Here is a 22,624-nt window from a genome sequence, read left to right as displayed (position 1 = left end):
GTGCACACAATAAGGTAAAGGGAACCTAGTGCAGTATATTTACTAAACCTTATATCTGACAATATTCTTTTCCTGAGGTTGGAGAGATCAAAGCTCATGCAGCTGAGTGGAAAGCAAATGTTCGAGCTGAGTTCAGAGAGACACGCCGGCGCATGAGCATAGAAGTCCACGACAAGTTACAGCGAGCTGCAACCATCCGAAGCATGGAGAGACGGCAGCTAGGCCTGGACCAGCGTGCTGTGTCCCTGGACATGCTTTCCCCAGAACGGCGTGCCATCTTCAACAGTCTGGATGCCAACAACTATAAGACTTCTTCCCAGGAAAGTATCGACACTAAGCTAAACAACCTTCGACTGCGAGAGGCCGAACAGTGTGACCGACGCTCCAGCTCCCAAACCATGTCTGAGGACAACATTTTTAATCGCCTTGGCTCCGTCACCAAGCTAGCCAAGCGTAACAGGAATAGAGACCTAAAGAAAAACATCCCAGATGAAACTCGCCGGCCTCATAGTGAAGCGTACGGTTACAGCATACCTGCTTTTGACTGCAGCATACCTACGACAGATGAAGGAAGAAGAAAAGACGAAGGAGAGGATGAAAACGAAGACAAGGAATGCAACACCAGTTTGTCGGATTTTCCACTGTTTGTGGAAGCTTGCAAGCTGCAAAATGGGCTTATACAGGAGCACACCAAAGAGAACGAGGATGACAAAACCCATGATACAGATCTCCATATTAAGATAGACTCTGCATGATCCTACAGATGAGTTTTTAAATACCACCATTAGTGCCTCTCCCTTATTCCTGTGTCTGCTTGAGCAAGGACAGAACCTTTCCTTTTTGATATATACAGTAATGGTCACATATTCAATGGGCTCTATGGATCTGAGGCATAGATGTTACTTTCTATAAATCAAGACCTGGAAGGGTTTCTGTCATTGTTCTTTGACAAATGATTGTTAAGTTATAGTAAAAGTTGTCAGCTATGTCCATTGTTTTTCTCAATTGTACTGTACTCAGCTATAATCTATAAAGATACACACGTATCCCATGGAGAGATTTCAATTGTCCAAGTGGGAAAGGGAATTTTCTGTTTTGTCATAGTATACAGTACATGTCATATACAACCACAAGTTGTTAGTCAGCACTGTTTCTTCTGTACACTGCACTTTCACTTGAATTTGAAATGAAATATAAACAAACATATAAAGTTTTGGCATGGGCGGAGCTACAAGAAACTGTTCTGACCATCTACACGGGGCCCCGCTTTTAGAAATGATCCAGAAACATTTAGACATGGCAGCAATTACCAATGTGTCCAACCATGCAGATGATGTGGTTTGTAAAGAACCAGCGAAATTGTAAAAAATAAGCTGATGCAGATCACTCTCCAGATTCAAAAGTGTTAGCATTAAAAAATTAGACTTAAAAACAGAACTGGCACTGTTAGATGTGTGATGAAAGTTTGGATGTCAGTGACAGAATTGGAGGTGTCTTAAATGAGGTCTTATGTGTACACACAGACGTACAACTTTGTTGTGACTTCATCCGTGTCTCAAGCATAATAAATATGAAAACAGAAAAAAATATGCTGTGTGGAACATTAAAACATAAAGGCCTGACTTTCTTATGTGTTAGTTGTCATGTTGCCTACTAAAAATTGATTCTTAAAATGTGCATTGAAATGTGACTAAAAACATGCCACATGTTGTCTGTGCATGATCCCCAACCTTAGCCATTGTCTCTGTACAATGTCTGACCTCTTTTAACACTATCTCAGGGCCTGATATTGTCTCCTAAGTATTGAATGAGGGGTCAGTAACTATACCTGTTCTCAATGAAAGAATGAAAATAGAATGGAAGAAGAGCCATAATGAAAGAGGAATGTCTATTGCATATTCTCCATGAAACATGGTTTGAGACGATGGGTTTGAGAGTATAAAATGGACTGCTGTTACTGTCAGTGTACATCGTGCCCTTGTTATTGTACCTTAAACGAACATATTTAGGAGGTGTAGATTGTCTGTGGCAGTGACATTACAGATCTTGATTTGACTTGGGTTTACCCCTTCACCTGCAGTCTGGAAAATTCAAATGGATGGACGTCAGTGGAACACGGATCCACCAGGACTGACACCTGATAGGCTGTGACACCTGTCAAACGAGTAAATGTGGTCCAAAACATACAATTCTAGCCTTAATACCTTTTTGATGGATTTTAACAGGAGGAAGGATTTTAGCTCTGGAGAATCAATCTTGATGTGAAAAACATGGGATTGGACAGTTTGGGACATTATCAATGAAATTCTATGCAGTTGGAGATTTCTGTGCAGCCAGCATCTGATGGCCATTGCCAGTACTCCATCTTCATGAACTTGTGCATCGGCTGCAGCTTCAGCCATCGTATTGGCTGTTTGAGCAGATAATTTCCCCCAAAATAAAATAGTCTCGTACTCACTGTGTACCTTTTAAGGGGGAAAAAAGAAAACGTGCTTAAATCATACTGTGATATTATGATGCTCATACTGTTTTAAACACCGCTCCTAGCCTCATGTTAATGTAGTCACTATCTGTGTATGCACTCTTGTCTTATCTTACTGTTCACATTATTAAGTGAAGCTCTAGGCTAGTGTCAATGCAAGAAGGTGTGTTTTAAAATGCTTCCAAGTGATACAAAAATGCAAAGCTTACAAAGAAAACCAAGACATGGAATAAGGCATGCTGTATTACAGATTATTATAATGTATATGATGTTGACTGTATACGACCACTTGCTTCAAAGGATGGCGTTTTTAACTGCCTGTGTTAATAAGATGCACAAGCTATGTACTTAGACACTGCTCACAGTATCTCCTGTGCAACCATTACATTAAAGGTAGTGATTGCCTTTTGGAATTAAAGATCACTAAATGAGTGCTATTTATGATTTTGCAAATGTCAAGATTCAATTTGTCCTGGTTTTAGTTTTAGTTATTGTTTCCTGTGTCTGTTTCTGAAAAATATCCACCACAGACCTGCATCACTTTCAGATACACTTCCTGACTCTTTGGTTACAAAGGGTAGCTACTTGCATTCAGATAAACAAGGAGAAATTGGGGCATGTTGGATCAGTTTCTGCTGTTCTTAACAAAGATATAATGTATGTTTAACATGACATGCAATACCCCAGGTGTATCAAAAAAGCCAGCTGTGACCGGAGCATGAACCTGAAACTAATCACACAGACTTTATTAATAGTGTGTGTGTGTGTGTGTGTGTGTGTGTGTGTGTGTGTGTGTGTGAGTGTGTGAGAGTGTGAGAGAGAGAGAGATGTGAGCGCTTTCACCTATCCAAATCATTTAATTCAGGTCTTCCAATGGCCCCTTTCACAGCCACAGGTGTATAAAATCAAGCACCTAGGCTTGTTAGGCATGTAAAATCACAGAGCGGGGTTAGTGGATGCTGATCTGCATAGTGCCACGGAATCATACCTTCAAACTAGAGCTAGGCATCTTGTCTGGTGTAGTCCAGGAATCATGTTTCCAGGGTTTAAAATTTTAGGGTCAAGTGCTGTAAACAAAAGCACTGCAGGTGGTGTGTCCAGAGGGTATAGGCTATATAAAAGAAAAAGGATAAAAACAACAAGAAGATTCTTACATCAACTTTTATTTTGTTAACTATTTCTCTTTAATCATCCACAGATCTGGTCAGGTTTGCTTTGACAACATGTGCACCCCTTTGTCCTCTCAGACCTGCTACAAAGGTTTGAGGTTTAGGCACTTGGCTTGCACCATCTCTCTTGCTTTGACAGGCAGCATTCTTAGGAAGCCAGGTCTGAGTGACATTTTCCCGCCTCATGTGACTCAGGTCAGTCTGTACTGAAACGGTAACTCTGGTCTGAAGATTGGCCTAGAGATATGAAGCATGGAAATGAAAGGTCAGTAAATAAAGTCGTGCAATGAGACACAAACAAAACAGAACCCAACTCTTGAAACCACTGTAATACAGTAAGGTCCAGTTAACTTTGTTAGTTACATCTTGCTAGTACCAGGTTAGAGTTTGCCTTTCATAACTCCCTCAGTTCTTGTAGCATATACTCAACAAGGTGATGGAAACAATCCTTTTAGGATTTTGGTCCAATAGCATCACATAGCTGCTACACATTCATTGGCTTCCACATACATGATGAAAATCCCGTTCGAAATCCTATCCTATATAATCCACTATAAAAGTTCTTAAAAGTACTCTGTTGGACTGCGATGGTGACTGTGACGCCCATTTCAGTGCTACAATGACAACTCATTGTCATGTTCATAAAATCCTTTTGAGATGATTTAAGCTTTGTAACAGGATGTGTTAAGCCATCTGAAGGTGGTTACACTGTGGCTATAAAGGGATGGGAAAGGTCAACAATACTACCCAGGCATTTAAAAAAAATGCTTGGTTGCTACTAATGGACTTCAAAGTATGCATAGATAATATCCCTCATGCCATTATACCACCACCAGGAGCAACCTGGGCTGCTGATCCAAGGCAAGATGGATCAGGGTTTCCAGAACCACAATCTTTACTGTCAGTGTGCTTTCGAACAACGAAAACTGTATGCAAACCCGTTCAGTACAAGTAAAAAAAGGGCACTTTTAAGAAAAAGAAGTATATCTGTACAATAAATTTTAAACAAAGAAAAAAAATATAGTATGTACAAGACTGTGTATCAGAATGAACAAGTGAGAATACACACAGTGATTCAGTCCTTAGAATATTGCACGGTTCCTTGGAAATATTGCACAGTTAAAAGAAGAAGAAGAATATTGCACAGCTAAAAAGAAAAAAAAGAAAATATTGCACAGTTGAAGGTTGTGTTTTTGCATTGATTTATCTCCCTGCATTTATTAATGCAACAGCCCTGGTGTATGTGCTTTTTCTCAGTCTGTTTGTTTGGCCTTAAATGTCCTGTTCATGGTGTTTACACCACATTTTTACACTACATTCAAATGTTGTGGCAAAAATCTAGACTCATCAGACCAGGCTATTTTCTATCGTGTCTGTTTTATTCTATTCTATCCGATAATTTTTTTGAGCACATACATACTGTACCAGATTCAAAGTGTGATGTGTTCAAAGAGACCTTTCTGCATTCATTAGATGTAATAAGTGGTTATTAGAGTTCCTGTCCAGCCCAAAGATATTAGGCCATTCTCCTCTGATAACTAATATCAACAAAGTATTTTCTCCCAGAGAACTGCAGCTCACTGGATATAGGCTCAGAACACAGACAGCACAATGTTCATTTAGAGAAGGGTTGTTAATGACAAAAGCTGTACAGGTAAAGATGAACCTGAGGCTGCCGTGGGACGCCTTGTTCCAAGAAATTAACATATTCATTCTTAATAAAAGCAGCAAAGTTACACATCGACACACAAACATACACACAAAGACTTTAAGCACTTAAAATACTTACTATAAACTTACTGCATTTATAGTAAGTATAAATGTACAGTAAACTAATATCTGCTAAAACGTGTAAATGTGACCATTTCTGCATGTCATTGGGGTGCTATGAGGTCTATGAAGTTCTATTATAAAGTACACAAGAAAATTATATAAGAAAAAAAACACTATAGCACATACAGTAATTGAAAAGATAATCCAAGCACAATCAGAAAAGACACTTATGAAGGAAAATGTAACTTCTGATAAAACCACATCAAATTGTAAAACTGTAAAACATGGAGACAGAAAGAAAGAGCATCAGGACACATCAAACAAAAAGCTACTATAACTGTGAGCGTCGGATGGCCACCCTGCATATGCGCGTTTGTTTTCGTTCATGACACTTACTTCCATGCCCTGCCTAGAGCCGTCCAGTTGGATTGCACAGATTTGCCACTTCCAGAAAGGTTTAGCCCATTTACTCCCTTTTTATGGGCCAGAAAGAAGGTAGTCAGAATTGACCGTGGCTGACAGAGAATTCCAGGGTCTCCTGAGGGTCTTCGTCACCATCAGGTGGGCTCCTGAGGTTCTCCATCTCCATTGTCTGCCTCCAATGCCTTTCACAAACGTGAGACTAATCTAACCTGTAGACTCACTGAGTGGGATAAACAATGCCGAGTCTAGGCCATGATCCGCTGCTTACTTTATGGCTTTTTCCACCCCGAGTTGTGGCTTTCTTATGGAAAGTGATTAAACGGGCTGAACCTGTCTGGAAGTGACAAATCTGTGCAATCCACTGGACAGCTCCAGGCAGGGTGGCCTCTCAACTGTTCCAATACTACTATTCTGTTCTGTGACTTTTGATATTCTGCTACTGCTGATAAGTCTTTTCACATTCATGAATCATTCAAAAACAGAACAGTTTACATTGTACATTTTAAATGAATGACAAACACGTCTCTCTGAAAAAGGTTACAAGCAACCCAAGTTTAATATATTACCTAACGCTGTTTGTAGAAAATGTCATACTTTTAAGTTATAACACCGTTAAGTATTACTATAGGTTTCAACACTTAGCACACATCAGACTACAAAGTGAGAAAAATAAATGAACGTGTCTCACCAATTTGAGAGCTTTTCGTCTAAGCTCCCACTCATTCCACTCATATGACTTGACAATGTTTTTCTCCACAGGGTGAATTTCAGTCTGAGTGCCACACTCACATTTTATACCTGGCTTCACCGGTAAACCCTTTCTTGGCTGGGTCTGCCAAACCAAAAGTCGAAATCAGTTACTACCAACAGATTGTCCAAACATAAGAAAGTTTTAAAAGCTCCTGTGAATTTCATTAAATGTTTTTGAAGTGTGTGTTGTGGCTATTAGAAAGTTACCTGTGAGAGTCTGCTCACATCAGAGTATGGACTAATACAGGAAAACTGTTGGTGGAGTTTGAGGAGCTGAATGAGTTCAGGGGAGTATTTGGCTTTTTCTGCAACCTCTGCAACAAAGCTGTCTGGACTAAGGGCAAACTTCATGGCAGCTTCTTTGGAGGTAAAAACATAGAGCTTCTCCTTGTGTTTCAGGGCTCCGATGTATGGATTACCTGCAAGAGATAAATATTAATATAATATTGGTCTACAGCCTCCCTTTGATCTACTCTATGTTCATTTAATTTGAAGTTAATGAAACAATCTTCCCCCTGATCCACCCATCAGAGAAGGAGACTGAATGTTAGACAAGGTGCTTAAGTATAGAAAAAAGTGCTTCTATGAAGTCTTATGTGATGAAGTGCTTTGAGTGCCAAGTTAACTAACCGATTAATGTATCTAATTACACAGGTGAGAAGTTTCACTAAGATAAACACTCATATTAGCCTTATCATCAAAGACTTGTATTGGCTAACACTGTACTTAAAAACTATTGGTAATCCCCACCATTTATGCTTTCCAATAACATCATAGTGGCAACAATCACAGCCATGCCTGCTTACTTGATGGACAGCTTTACTCAAGTTGTCTGCTGCTAATCTTAGTATATCACCTTTATGATTAATTTTAATACTCTGGTTCAGAAATTCAGGGCTGTGAAAGAGACAGTCCAGCTGCAAAAACAGGTACATGTCCTGTAAATCAGTGTCAACCTAATACTGCAGTATTTATTTATTTAGTTAGTCATAGGTGGAAAAATTTGATGTGCTGACATGTAGGAGAGAATTAACACGTTGTTAGCATTCAGCCTGGTCTTAATGAGTGACGCCAAACAGCGCTCCCACAGACTACTAAGAATGATCAACAACTGATATTATTTCTATACTGATTCTGTGCAATTAAAGCAGTATCATCATATGATCCCTCAACCGAAATGTAGGGAATAAAAAAATAAAATAAAAAAATAAATACTTGAAAAACACGATTTGTAAAATATATTACGTAGATTGTAGGGATTGCATTCTTTTAAAATACAGCAAATTCAACAAATCTGTGGAAAATAGCTGCAGTACATTTAAGGCCAAAAGCAAGTTTTACAGACAGGTAAGAGAGTCCAGACTATCATTAGTATTACACATGTTAGGTGACCATTCAAACAGCTCTCCAACCACCCACAGAAGGCAAATGACTTCCAAACCCCACCCCAAATATCACTACCTTTGTCCAGCTGAACCTGGTTCAATAAACCTAAATCTGATTCATTCTAGTTACAAACTTGAACAAGCATTATGCCAAGACATACTGTTATCAAACCTATATTTAGTAGGCAGACTATTAACACACATCACTGTATGTATGTATATATATATATATATATATATATATATATATATATATATATATATATATATATATATATATATTTATTATAGCATCAACTCTGTCAGCATGACTGAGCACCAAGTCAGCAGCTTCGTCCTCTTCACTCACCAGTTTGGAATAATCGTGACTTCACAATCAACAATAAAACGTTATACTTGGAAAATCAAAGGCATTACACATTCTTAACTAGAGCTTCTAAAAGGTGTCTCAGACACAGTTGACTGCATTCCATTTTTGAATTTTATAATATAACATTTTAATTACAATACTAGCCTAAATTCTGGATGGATGGATGGATGGATGGATGGAATCAGGAAGGCAGTATAATTATAGCTATGAAGAGGCTTTGGTCACCACCTTTGTGACCATTCAGAGAACAACTTCATAATTCCCTGCAACTTCATGAGTGTTTTTAAAGAAAGCTGACACCTTTACTCACACACCTAAATGTGTTTTACCTAAGCAAAAAACCATCACACTGGAATCGTACCTGGAAGTAGAAGGCCATCTCTGGTTACAAGTGTGTAGCCACAGAATCCATTATACTGTAGGGGCATTTCCTCAAAATTGACTGTTGTTTCAGGAAAAAGCCATTCCTGTGTCTTCAGGGAAGCTGGATCAACGCAGTTATCTGAAAGACAAAATAAATCACAACCACATTTAAGACTGGCAAAAGCATAGATCTTCATTTCTCTTTTTTGTAACTCTTGTGGAAAATGCAGTTTTGTTTCTGTGGGTGACCAAAGCCATACCTGAAGACTCAAGCATTCTCTGTTCGTCTGTCTTCACCTCTGAGTCCTCCAACAGACTTTCTAGATATGCTTCAGAGAAAATCCTGGCCTGGGAGGCAGAGAAGGGCTGGAGTCTGAGCATGATTTTATTGAGCATGTTCAGGAACTCACCCTCATCCCGAAGTTCAAACCATAACTTTGACAGCATCTTGAATAATGAGAAATGACAAAATAAAGACTCTAGTTACAGACAAATATAAGAATCAAGGAGAAAGAAAATCTTGTACACACTTCCATCTATTCCTTCAGATGAAATATAAAAAGACATTAACTGTAACAACTTAAGAACACTTCAAAACAAAGCAACTTACGAAAACTGTTGCAGCTGGTACTGCTGTTTTTGACTGCACAGTTTCTTTTAGCATCTTCATCTGTGATGAGACGTCACTCAGCAGGGTTTCAACATGCTTAGCACATGAATTTGCATCAGCCTGGTGGTACAGGAAAATTAATATTTCACTAAATATTTTAATATAAAAAAAAAAATCACCTTAAATAAGATGAAAATAGCCTAAAATGCCCAGTGGTACATATGAAATAGCAGTGGGTGTACACACAACATTGTGCATGCTTTGTTTCGTTTTGTGCTTTTTTATTGTCCAAACTTTTAACAGTGAGTATCTCAAGGAAAAAATACTCAATAACCAAAATGAGACTAAGGCTGAAATAACAGTATTCAATTATTTCAGCCTGATCATCACTTTTGTGACCATATGGTTGGTAAAACAGCTGGTTAAAGAGCTCGACCCAGGATGCAACATCCAGGTAGAAAATATTTTTCAGTTTTATTATTTGACAATATTATTCAGCTGCAATTTAAGGTTGTTAGTTTAGTTATTGTTAAAGTATTATGCAGTTATTTTATAAGTGTATTTAAAATGTACACTTCATGTTGTGTTGTTACCACTACTCTATAATTATACAGGCATCTTGCTTTAATTGATACACACTTCACATTAGTCCGTGATAGTCGCCCACTGGAAAAATTTATTTATCCTCTTAAATGCTGCCGACTTTTAAATTCAGAATTATACAATCAGTTTTTGCTTTTAGCTATGTACGCACTGGATGCTTTTTGTAGTGATTTCACTACGAGAGATCATACAAATGACATTCAGTGGCTTCAGCCGTCTATGGGTGAACCTCTCCAGTCAGAAAGTGGGCGTGACCTAAGATAAACTTCGCTCAACTTTCAGGCCAGTCACCCAGTGGTCAGCTTCATGATGATCATGTGGTGAGCAAATAGCTTTCAGTGTGTACACAGCTTAAAACACTGTCTTAATATACTGTAGTACATGTTTCAATTAATTACTGCACCCATTTCTTTTTTCCTAGCTCAAGACTTTTGCAAAGCACTAAAAGTTGGTACTATTGTTATTATTAAATGACTGATATCACTGTTATAACAGGTGTAGTCTCCATGTAAATACCATGTTTTTAACATTTTGTTTAAAGTTACTGCCACCTTACCAGTAACATTTTTAGGAAAACTTCATGCTGTCTGGCATTGTACAAAGCCTGTTTGAGGAGAATAACGGGCATGTCAGAATGTCCCAGCTGAACATCAGAGCTTGTTAGCTTCTCCAGCACAACAGTGTACTTGAACACCAAAGTCTGTGTCACACACAGCTCATTTGCTATGCTTTTACTGGTGACTGGAAGAGCCTCTTGAAGAACTGCAGGCACTGCAAGGAGAACACAAAAAGGTATAAATATCACTGTTGTTAGATCTGTGTGTTTTGTGAATCTATATACATTCAGCTGGACTTTATCATGCCCCAAATTAAGATTGAGTAGGCTGAAGAAAGACTGGAAGAGAAAATCCAGCAGGGGAACTAGAAAGCAAGAATAGGAGGAGGAGAACTGGAGAGAAGAGAGGGCCCGAGTCAGGGCGTGATAGCCCTGTGACAGCACAGGACACAGAACACAAAGCTGACATGTGGGAGATGCTGGAGCTGGAGCTGGCTGCCATCACCACTGGAAAGAGGCCTGACAGAGTGGAGTTGGGTAAGAGCCTGAAGCCTCCCCCAGCCCTGTGAGTAACCTGTTTGTTTCCTCTTTTGATGTAACTACTTGTGTCAGGGGCTGAACCTGACAGATTCTTTAAAACAGTACTGTCCACAGTTAAACCTCCCCACAGAAACCCTCAACATCTAAGGTGCACATATGCATATGTAATGGGGTGTGATTTGTGGCTCAGCTGCAATGGAGGGGTGGAGTGATAGATTCAGGGTGTGGTCAGCAGCTCTCCATCATCAATCATGCCTCCCCTATGTCCCCTTGGACAAAATTACCTGATGCCAGAGCTGTGTGCTGTGCTGAAGGAGGCAGCTGGAGGCCTGCAGAAACTAAAGAGTGTGAAGCACCACAAAAAAACGTTCACTTACTTTGTGATGCTGAGTGCGTTGGATCTTTTTGTCACGATTGGTACCGAAATCCAGTTGTGGGATGATGGGCCTATGACTAACGCAGTTGAGTGACGCTGGCAGATATTGTGGTGGAGTTGATGCATTGGGAGCAGGTGTTGGTGCATCAACAGCAGCTCAACTGGCTACAAGACCAGGCTGAGTGCCTTTACATGTCAAGGCTCACTGTGTGGCAGGCAGGATGTAGGACCCAAATGCAGGACTCATAAACGCAAGGGTGAGAACTAAAAGTGGCAGCTTTATTTTGGCTGTAAATGACTCTTTAATCATACAACAAACAAAGCCAAAAGCGAGGAACTAGAAATATGAACTAAAATCAAAGCATTATGACACTGGGAAGCTAAGGAACTAAACTGGGAAACAGATAGAAAACTACTAGGAGAACACAGGAAAACATGCACCAATAGCGTGCGCCCTGCCCAGAATGTCAGCTGGTGAACCAGCCACCCTTTCCAAAAGCACCCTTGCACCCACTCCTGTTAATGGACGTCCCGTTTGAGCACACTGGTGCAAACCTCATCAGGCCATTTGTAATTCTAGGTGTTGGACCCAGCATTTTGAGTTTATTGTGTTTTTGTATTATAATGATGATGTAAGTTTCTCTAGTTCGTTTTGAGTTTATTCTTTCTATGTTTCTGAGTTTTCTTGTGTTCCCAGTTTAGTCTCTCGTCTGCTAGGTCCTTTTTGTGCCTCCTGTGAGAATCTGTCTTGTTGTCTGTGTTTACGTTTCTGTGCATATAGCTCCCTCGCCCTCTGTGTGTCCAGTCGTTATGTTTTTGTCTCCTTTTTCTGTACACGTGTTCCTCTCATTGTGCTTTATTCTTTGTCTCCCCCGTCTGTCATGTGCATCCACGTGTGTTCTCACCAGCCCGTCTTGTCCCATATGTGCATTTCATGTTTTAGGTTCCTAGTGTTTAGTTTCCCGAGTTTAACTGTCTTGCTAGTTTAGTCCTATCTCCTTGTTTGTGTTTTCGTGCAATCTATGAATAAAACAGCTCTGTTTTTGTGAAGTCCCAGTTTCACGTCTGTTGATTCTCTCCTTTTGGGTCCACCTCATCATCACTTCACACATTCTGCAGCCACATACCATGAAGCCATTTCACTGGAGTGCAGAGGGATATCACTTTGTATTAGTTCTGGTGGATTACGCAACAGGATAACCTGAAGCAATGCTGCTGTGCACCACTTTACCAAAGAGTGTCGTGTAGACACAGTTTCAGGTCATCTCCAGAGTCGGCATATCGAAAGAGATACTGACTGACCAGGACACTTCATTCATGTCTCGGACACTTAAGTTGTCAACCTGATTAAAGAAAACTGCAAAAAAGGTCCAAGCCCAACCAAGAAAAAAAAAAAAAGATGTGTACGTTCTAACCCTCAGGGCAAAGCTACACACACTGGGGAGATTGTCACAGGTTTACAGAGTGGATGTTGCTGAACTGAAACTGCGTTTTGCAGAGGTGTCCCCTCTCCCTCCCCTCTGCCCAGTCGTACAACACTCACAAACCACCATTATGGAGCAAGGTCTATAGTGTTACAGGCTTGAAACGAAAACAGCTGGACTTTTTGGTTCATGAAGACATTTCATTTCATTTTGGTGAACTGTCGGCCAATGTTGTTGGTCGGCCTACAAATGTTTTTAAAAGTATTTTAACTGCATGCGACTGCTTATAATTTCAAATAGCAAAGAGACAGTCACTGAGCTAAATCTACAGTAGAGGTCTTCTAACAATCAATCTCAAGCTGGCAAAGTGAAAAATAAGCATAAAAACTGTACTTAGTTCATGGATGTCAACCTCCTCTTCACCCCTCTTGTTGGCTTTGTTGAAGAGTCGGATCCCAGTAACAATCATGGTGAGTTCTTTGAGCTGCTGCTCCTGGTCTCTCTTTAAGGCCACTCGAAAGTTTCCCAGTTCAGCCTGAGGGAAGACGCTCTGCAGGACAGCTATGGCAAAGGAAGAAGAGAAGTCAAACGTTAGACACACTGCATGTATAATCATTATTACCACCACCACCATTTCATTTCATTTCATTTCATTTTTATTTATTTCACACTTGGTACTACAAATCAAACAAAACAACCACATCTTCTGTCAACAAAACACAACAACCATGTGTGAAAAGGAGCAGGAAGAAGAAAATATTCTTATTAAACCCTGCCCCCTATCTACCATCGAACTTATATCACCGGTGGGCACCAAAAATCAGGAACAAACTAATATTGACATTTCTCTCCGGTCGAATCCCAAACCAACATCACATTCATTCGCATTCTTCATACTGAGTTATCGTTTTAAACATATAACACTTTTTAAAACATTGTAAATTTATACAATTCTTTAAATTATAATGAAGTGAATTCCACAGTCTTATACCCCTAACCGTTGTGCTCATTAATCTTTGTGTAGTCCTGGCTAACTGATGTTTAAAATAAAATTTCCTTCTATTCTCTTCTCCCCTTGAACACATCAAAAATACTCTTTGTAACTTAAAAGGCAAAATATTATTTTTAGCCTTAAACATAATTAATAATGTCCGTAATTTCACTAAATCTCCTAATTTTAATAATTTTGATTCTATAAATAATTTGTTTGTATGTTCTCTATATTTAACATTATGAATTATTCGTATAACTTTCTTCTGTAATAGGTTTAAAGGTTTTATGGTATTCTCATATGTATTCCCCCAAACTTCAACACAATAGTTGATATATGAAAAAAACAAAGAAAAATATAAAATACGCATTGTTTTATAATTTAATAAATCTCTTATACTACCCAAAATATAAATACTTTTGACCATTTTCTTTCTAATATGTTCAATATGAGATTTCCATGTCAAATTCTCATCCACTATTACACCCAAAAAACGAAATTCAGTAACTCTTTCAATCAATTCTTCCTCTATAAACATAATGACTTTATCCTCCTTTACACGATTGCCAAATATCATATATTTCGTTTTTGTCAGATTCAAAGATAATTTATTTACATCAAACCATTTTTTTATTCTTAACATCTCAAAAGTCATAATTTCAACCAAGTCTTTCAAATTCTCTCCAGAGCAATAAAAATTTGTGTCATCTGCAAATAAAATCGAATTTAACCTTTTAGATACGTCACAAATATCATTAATATATAAATTAAAGAGTTTAGGTCCCAAAATAGAACCTTGAGGAACACCACATACAATCTTCAGTCTTTCAGAAGTATTGCCAAAATAATAAACATATTGCAACCTATTCTCTAAATAACTCATTAACCAATTCAATGCTACTCCTCTCACTCCATAGTTATACAATTTAGAAATCAAAATAGAATGTTGTATCGTATCAAAAGCTTTTTTTAAATCAACAAATACTCCCACTGTGTATTTATTATTATGTGTTGCAGATGAAATATCTTCAATAAAAGTCAACAACGCTAATGCCGTTGACCTATTTTTACGAAATCCAAATTGGTTTTCATGTATTAGTTGATATTTTTCAATAAAACTATCAAGTCTTTGTGCAAAGAGTTTTTCTAGCAATTTTGAAAACTGTGATAAAAGAGACACTGGCCTATAATTGTTAAAACTATGCTTATCTCCTGATTTATATAATGGTATCACTTTTGCCACTTTCATTCTGTCAGGAAATACTCCTGACTGTAGCGAAAGATTAAAAATATAACAAAGAGGAGTACTTATACAATCTATTGTCTTTTTAATTATGACCATGTCTATACCATCACAATCAGTAGATTTTTTTATTTTTACAATTTTTTACGATTGCTACTATTTCTTTTATGGTAGTATCGGCTAAGAATATGGAATTAACCATTCTATTATCACCTATCCAGGCTTCCTCATCTCCTGGATCATCATTTTTCCTGATTAGATTTGCATGGCTAATTGTTACACTATATCAGTGTTTCCCAAAATTTTTTTTGCTGGGCCCCCCCATTGTTTTACAAGAAAAATGTTCGGGCCCCCCCACCAACTAAACACCCCCCCCCGCACAAACATATCCTCCAACCACACACACCCATATTTTGTTTTCAAACTCCGTTGCGGTTTATTTCACACCTCAAACATTTAGTAAACAATTAAGCAAATACAAGTAAACTGCAATAAATTACAGGTAGTTATAAAATAATCTCAGAACTCTTTTACGCTACGTCCACACTTAAACGGGTATTTTTGAAAACGCAGCTGTTTCTACGCGTTTGGACATTTCGTCCACACGTAAACGGAGTTTCGAATCACTGAAAACAGATTTTTTTTTAAAAACGCCGTTTTTTGCGTTTACGTGTGGACAAGGAATACAGAGTTAGTCACGCAACGAGTGGTGCCTTTTTTCACGTCACGCTGTGCGCCACGTTGTTTACATGAGATGAATTGCAGAATGGCAGATAGTAAGATTAACAGTATTTTGTCTATCTTCAGGTTTTACACGCTTACGTATACACACGCAGTTACTGTCCCTCCATTTAGAAAGGCAGAGGCGTCACGGTGTAATTATTTTACGTGTAGTTGTTTTTTTTTTCCTGTGTAATATTCAACATTGCTATCAATACATTTCTCAAAAAATGCCTCTGTGTGCAAAATGGGTTCAAAAACATAAACAACTGTGTTATACTGTTTGTCCTTGATTTGAACTGGGGAAACAAATCGTGGTAGGACAGGCCGGATATTATTTGTATCCCACTGTAACTTTACTATATACAGTGGGGCAAAAAAGTATTTAGTCAGCCACCGATTGTGCAAGTTCCCCCACTTAAAATGATGACAGAGGTCAGTAATTTGCACCAGAGGTACACTTCAACTGTGAGAGACAGAATGTGAAAAAAAAAAAAAAAATCCATGAATCCACATGGTAGGATTTGTAAAGAATTTATTCGTAAATTAGGGTGGAAAATAAGTATTTGGTCACCTCAAACAAGGAAAATCTCTGGCTCTCACAGACCTGTAACGTCTTCTGTAAGAAGCTTTTCTGTCCCCCACTCGTTACCTGTATGAATGGCACCTGTTTGAACTCATCATCTGTATAAAAGACACCTGTCCACAGCCTCAAACAGTCAGACTCCAAACTCCGCCATGGCCAAGACCAAAGAGCTTTCGAAGGACACCAGGAAAAGTATTGTAGACCTGCACCAGACTGGGAAGAGTGAATCTACAATAGGCAAGCAGCTTGGTGTGAAAAAAATCAACTGTGGGAGCAATCATCAGAAAATGGAAGACATACAAGACCAATGATAATCTCCCTCGATCTGGGGCTCCACGCAAGATCTCATCCCGTGGGGTCAAAATGATCATGAGAACGGTGAGCAAAGATCCCAGAACCACACGGGGGGACCTGGTGAATGACCTGCAGAGAGCTGGGACCAAAGTAACAAAGGTCACCATCAGTAACACACTACAACGGCAGGGAATCAAATCCCGCAGTGCCAGACGTGTTCCGCTGCTGAAGCCAGTGCATGTCCAGGCCCGTCTGAAGTTTGCCAGAGAGCACATGGATGATACAGCAGAGGATTGGGAGAATGTCATGTGGTCAGATGAAACCAAAGTAGAACTTTTTGGTATAAACTCAACTCGTCGTGTTTGGAGGAAGAAGAATACTGAGTTGCATCCCAAGAACACCATACCTACTGTGAAGCATGGGGGTGGAAACATCATGCTATGGGGCTGTTTTTCTGCCAAGGGGACAGGACGACTGATCCGTGTTAAGGACAGAATGAATGGGGCCATGTATCGTGAGATTTTGAGCCAAAACCTCCTTCCATCAGTGAGAACTTTGAAGATGAAACGAGGCTGGGTCTTCCAACATGACAATGATCCAAAACACACCGCCCGGGCAACAAAGGAGTGGCTCCGTAAGAAGCATTTGAAAGTCCTGGAGTGGCCTAGCCAGTCTCCAGACCTCAACCCCATAGAAAATCTGTGGCGGGAGTTGAAAGTCCGTGTTGCTCGGCGACAGCCCCAAAACATCACTGCTCTCGAGAAGATCTGCATGGAGGAATGGGCCAAAATACCAGCTACTGTGTGTGCAAACCTGGTAAAGACCTATAGTAAACGTTTGACCTCTGTTATTGCCAACAAAGGTTATGTTACAAAGTATTGAGTTGTATTTTTGTTATTGACCAAATACTTATTTTCCACCCTGATTTACGAATAAATCCTTTACAAATCCTACCATGTGGATTCATGGATTTTTTTTTTTCACATTCTGTCTCTCACAGTTGAAGTGTACCTCTGGTGCAAATTACTGACCTCTGTCATCATTTTAGGTGGGGGAACTTGCACAATCGGTGGCTGACTAAATACTTTTTTGCCCCACTGTAAAGAGCTAACATCTCCAAAATGTCAGGAGTAGTTATTTATTACAACAAGTGTTTGTGAACTAAAAATAAAGAATGTGGGATACTGTTTGTCCGTGATTTGGACAACCCAGCGCGTGCTGCCGATGCAAGGGAAACTAATTCTGTCGCAGAGACCTACCTCGGCACTTGTGCAGGTGAAGCCAGTGTCCAAGCTTTCTTTTTTTCTTTTTTCTTTTTTTTATACCCCCCCGGGAACCTCTGCACCATATTATGTAAAATTGTTCATTTATTTTGTGAATAGAAGAGATTCCATTCAGAAAACTGCTGACAATTTGCTCCCTTTCAGAACCTGATCTTTCTAACTGGAAGTCTGATGTTACATAATATGAACAGACTTGTGGTTCATCAGAAATGTTTTGAAGTTCATAGTCAGCTCACAAGACATATGTTGGAGAATCACTGAGAATAGCAGAAAGTGCTGTCTGGATGATCTGGGGTTAGAATTAGTAGCGCAGCCTTTGGTGTAACGTGGCATTACATTTTCAGTATGCAGACATGACATTGTAGTTGGAACAATGAAAAGTAGTATGAGACCTGTAGCCTCTTCCATAGTGTTGGTATCTGTAGGCGAACCCATAGCAGAGCGCTGCAGGATATAAGTGGTGATTTTCTGGTAAAGGCCATCCAATTCCTTCCTTGATTTCACCCTGTTGTCAGTGATCTCTCTGCACAGTGGACTCAGCTTGGACTCTTCTGACTGGTGGATATCCTCAAGAAACTCACCTACACAAACACACATGGTCATCACCAAAAGTCATTGTGGCAAGGTTTTGCAGTCTGAAGTCTGTACGTGACTCAAATAGAGCACTGCAATAGCACAAACATGACTAAATAAACCCACATATGACAGCTTCAGATAATCAGCTTCTAAGCTGACCAACACACGTTTTAACTAGTCTGGAAATGTATCATTTAAGATCGGGGTTTATGACCTCTAGTGCCTCTGTTAAACAAGTTCAGCATGGCTATGCTGAACTGCAGTTTAACACATCCAGGCTTTCTATGCATTAGACAGCTCATCTAAACATAAAACCCAAGTTGGAGATAATGGGAAATGCAACAGTGGTTATCAATTGATTGGACTCGTTGGTTGACACAAAAATGAACCAACTTAGCATAGCCTACTTTGATCTGTAAAGAACAAAAAATATATAATGGCAAAAAGCAACACTTTTGCTACAAATAGGACAAGACTGCAACAATGTGATGATTTTATTGATTGCAGCACTAGGTATGCCATTTATTTGTTACAAAGCAGCTGCACATGAAGACATGGAAAGCATTACGTCCTCTCCTTGCATACGTACTGAAAACCTACTGCTGAAAAAGATTGGTCTGTAAAAGCGAAGCTGTTGATTTACCTGTCAATCTACAGTCTCATCACTATGGTTACAAGCTCTGGGTAGGGCCTAAAAGAATGAGATTCCAGATACAAGCGACAGGAATAAGCTTTCTTCAAGGGGTGGCTGGCCTCTCCCTTAGAAACAGGAGTTAAGTCATTTGAGAGGGCCTCAGAGTAGAGTTACTACTCCTCCACAACGAAACTAGCCAGCTGAGGTGGGTCAGGTATCTGGCTAGGATGCCTCCTCGGTGAGGTGTTCCAGGCATGTCCCACTAGGAGGAGACCATGGGTAGACCAATGATACGCTGAAAAGATTATGTAACCTGGATAAGCTTGAAAAAGTAGCTGGTGAGAGTTAGGGCTGAGCTTCTCTGCTTAGACTGCTGCCCCTGCAACCCAAACCCAGATAAGCAGATGAAACTAGATGGATGCTAATAATTGGTCATTGGCATTTGTAGACGACTAGACAGATGTTGTATAGCAAAATAAATCTAAAAAAAAAATAAAAAAATTGAACAACCTCGAGCAAGCTTAGCATACATTACATACATGTATTGGTGCCACATAAAATCAGAATGAGGTTATACTTACATTTCGTGGTATAATTCATGTCAAAGCACACCTGCATTTTGATAGTGTCAAGGGATGGGCTGCACTTTTCTGTGAGTTTATCCAGACACAGCTGGAAGACATGTTGCAGAGGGAGACATTTTCACTGCTTTGCTGATGACACACAGCTCTATCTATCTATGAAGCCAGATAACACACACCAATTAGTTAAACTGCAGGAATGTCTTAAAGACATAAAGACCTGGATGGCCTCTAATTTTCTGCTTCTTAATTCAGATCAAACTGAGGTTATTGTACTCGGCCCTGAAGATCTTAGAAATATGGTATCTAACCAGATGCTTACTCTGGATGGCATTACCTTGGCCTCCAGTAACACTGAGGAACCGTGGAGTCATTTTTGACCAGGACATGTCCTTCAACGCACATATTAAACAAATATGTAGGACTGCTTTCTTCCATTTGCACAATATCTCTAAAATTAGAAATATCCTGTCTCAGAGTGACGCTGAAAAACTAGTTGATGAATTTATTACTTCTAGGCTGGACTACTGTAATTCATTATTATGAGCATGTCCTAAAACTTGCTGAAAAGCCTTCAGCTAATCCAAAATGCTGCAGCAAGAGTCCTGACAGGGACTAGAAAGAGAGAGCATATTTCTCCTGTTTTGGCTTCCCTTCATTGGCTTCCTGTTAAATCCAGAATTGAATTCAAAATCCTGCTCCTCACATACAAGGTCTTAAATAATCAGGCCCCATCTTATCTTAATGACCTTGTAGTACCATATCACCCTATTAGAGCACTTCGCTCTCGCACTGCAGGCCTACTTGTTGTTGTTCCTAGAGTATTAAAAACAGAACGGGAGGGAGAGCCTTCAGTTTTCAGGCCCCTCTTCTTCTCAGCTTCCAGTTTGGATTCGGGAGACAGACACCATCTCTACTTTTAAGATTAGGCTTAAAACTTTCCTTTTTCGCTAAAGAATATAGTTAGGGCTGGACCAGGTGATCCTGAATCCCCACTTAGTTATGCTGCAATAGGTGTAGGCTGCTGGGGGACTCCCATGATGCATGGAGTATTTCTTCTTCAGTCACCTTTCTCACTCTCTCTGTGTTAATAGACCGCTCTGCATTGAATCATATTTGTTATTAATCTCTGGCTCTCTTCCACAGCATGTCTTTAATCCTGTCTTCCTTCTCTCACCCCAACTGGTTGCAACAGATGGCCGCCCCTCCCCGAGCCTGGTTCTGGTGGAGGTTTCTTCCTGCTAAAGGGAATTTTTACCTTCCTGCTGTCGCCAAAGTGCTTGCTCATAAGGGGTCATATGATTGTTGGGTTTTTCTCTGTATGTGTTATTGTAGGGGCTACCTTACAATATAAGGCATCGTGAGGCGACTTCTGTTGTGATTTGATGCTGTATGAATAAAAATTAATTGAACTGAATAGATTACCATCATTGCTTGTGTTAGTCTTACACCAAAAGAAGAAGGGGTGAACTCAGATTCAGCAGTAACAAGTGTAACAAGTGTAATATATGTTAATAAAAATGGGCTTTACTGTCATACAATAGTAGTCATAAAGAGAAATCAAAGACAAGGGAACAAAACAGAAACTACAGAAGTAAATGAAATAGCCACAAAAAAAAAACAAAAAAAAAAAAAACAGGATCTAAAAAAAATCAGGACTCAGAAGAGGAGAGCGCAGCTGCCACTCCCTGTTTGAAGTTGCCTCCTGTTAAATGGAAACGTCTGACTCTTGGCCTTTCTCCCATAACCTCACTAAATGGAGAAGAAATGCAGTGCATCATGGGAAGCCCCCTTCTACCTCCTAATTTTGTAACAGAACAGAATTTCGACTCAAACATACACAGTGATTTTCAGAACCACTAACACCAATTAGAAAAAGAAATAAAGCAGCTCACCTCTTCGAGTTTTTGAACATCATCTTTAGTAAGGGTCCTGTCAACATTAAAGCCATTTCTTGGGTCCAGCACCACAGCAGACACCTGTGGATGTTTGACAACATCGTGAACGTGTGCAGCAGCAGCGTTAGCTTAACGACTAAGTGCTTACTTCGTTTTACCGACCATAAAAGCTGCCAGCGTCTCCGACACCGCATGTCCCCTCAGCCTGCACTCGTGCACAATGTGCCCGATTACGGTTTTAAGCAGGGTTTCCGCACCAGCCTGAGACATTTCTACCGCCGGACCTACGGTGGATTGTTGATAAGCAGTTGCCATAGTAGCGGTGCAAATTTGTCCACTAGAGTGCGCTACAGTTAAACAATGCTTTAGTCCATAGATGACTTCTGCAGTTCCCATAGAACGTGGCAAAAGGCCATGCATGTGTCTGTTTTCTTTATGCAACCAGGTCATAAGTTACATATTGTTGTAATTACACAAAATGTGTTCTAAAACCCGAACTGTTTGGAGAAAAATAAAACTCCAGGTTCATTATGACATCTATAAAGAGAAACTTCAATTATATTTTACAACTGAGGAGTGCAAGGAGGTCCTACTTCTCTGACATCGTCACCAAAACCAGTCATAATGCTCGGGTCTTATTTGCAACAGCTGACAGGCTAACAAACCCTCCTGTGTCAGTGGCAGCTGAACTTCATTCGACCATGGCCTGCAATGACTTTGCCAAATTCTTCACAGACAAAATTCAAAAGATTAGACAAGCAATCGGTACATCACAGCAGATTTAGGATATGTACTGTGTCCACCGAAAAACTGTTTAGACACCATAAAACAGTTTCACCCTATTAACAGCAAGGACCTGGAGGAAATTTAACGTCAACTGCACTCTTCCTCCTGCTGCTTAGATGTCCTGCCAACAGATTTTTTCCAAAGAGGTCTCAAAGACTTTGGAGTCAGACCTGTTACAGATCGTCAAGCTTTCTTTAATGTCAGGTGT

General features: G+C 39.6%; 2 protein-coding genes across 2 annotated transcripts in view; one reads left to right on the top strand and one right to left on the bottom strand.

Moving 5' to 3' along the window:
- The window catches only part of kcnk10a (potassium channel, subfamily K, member 10a), a 36,290-nt gene extending 33,361 nt beyond the window's left edge, over positions 1-2,929 (top strand). The window contains exon 7 of the mRNA XM_086263037.1: positions 78-2,929. Coding sequence (XP_086119163.1) covers positions 78-755 — 678 coding nt within the window. The 3' untranslated portion in view covers positions 756-2,929. The remainder of the gene's footprint in view (positions 1-77) is intronic.
- Positions 2,930-3,625: 696 nt separating this feature from the next.
- Positions 3,626-21,955, bottom strand: cfap206 (cilia and flagella associated protein 206). Its single transcript, XM_086263036.1, has 12 exons — positions 21,793-21,955; positions 21,628-21,711; positions 19,733-19,823; positions 18,334-18,522; positions 13,218-13,385; positions 10,485-10,699; positions 9,326-9,445; positions 8,976-9,162; positions 8,714-8,854; positions 6,805-7,016; positions 6,536-6,679; positions 3,626-3,888 (listed from the first exon to the last, which is right to left on the bottom strand). The coding sequence occupies exons 1-12, from the start codon at positions 21,943-21,945 to the stop codon at positions 3,667-3,669; spliced, it is 1,926 nt and encodes a 641-aa protein (XP_086119162.1). The 5' UTR covers positions 21,946-21,955; the 3' UTR covers positions 3,626-3,666.
- Positions 21,956-22,624: the final 669 nt, after the last annotated feature.

This window comes from Aulonocara sp. 'chitande type north' Nkhata Bay, linkage group LG15 (genome assembly GCF_057382095.1).
Source record: "Aulonocara sp. 'chitande type north' Nkhata Bay isolate Kocher_YH1m ecotype deep benthic linkage group LG15, A_spYH_male_GT1.1, whole genome shotgun sequence".
Lineage (NCBI taxonomy): Eukaryota > Metazoa > Chordata > Actinopteri > Cichliformes > Cichlidae > Aulonocara > Aulonocara sp. 'chitande type north' Nkhata Bay.
The sequence above is the reverse complement of the archived record's forward strand: the minus strand, read 5'-3'. Positions and strand labels throughout refer to the sequence as shown.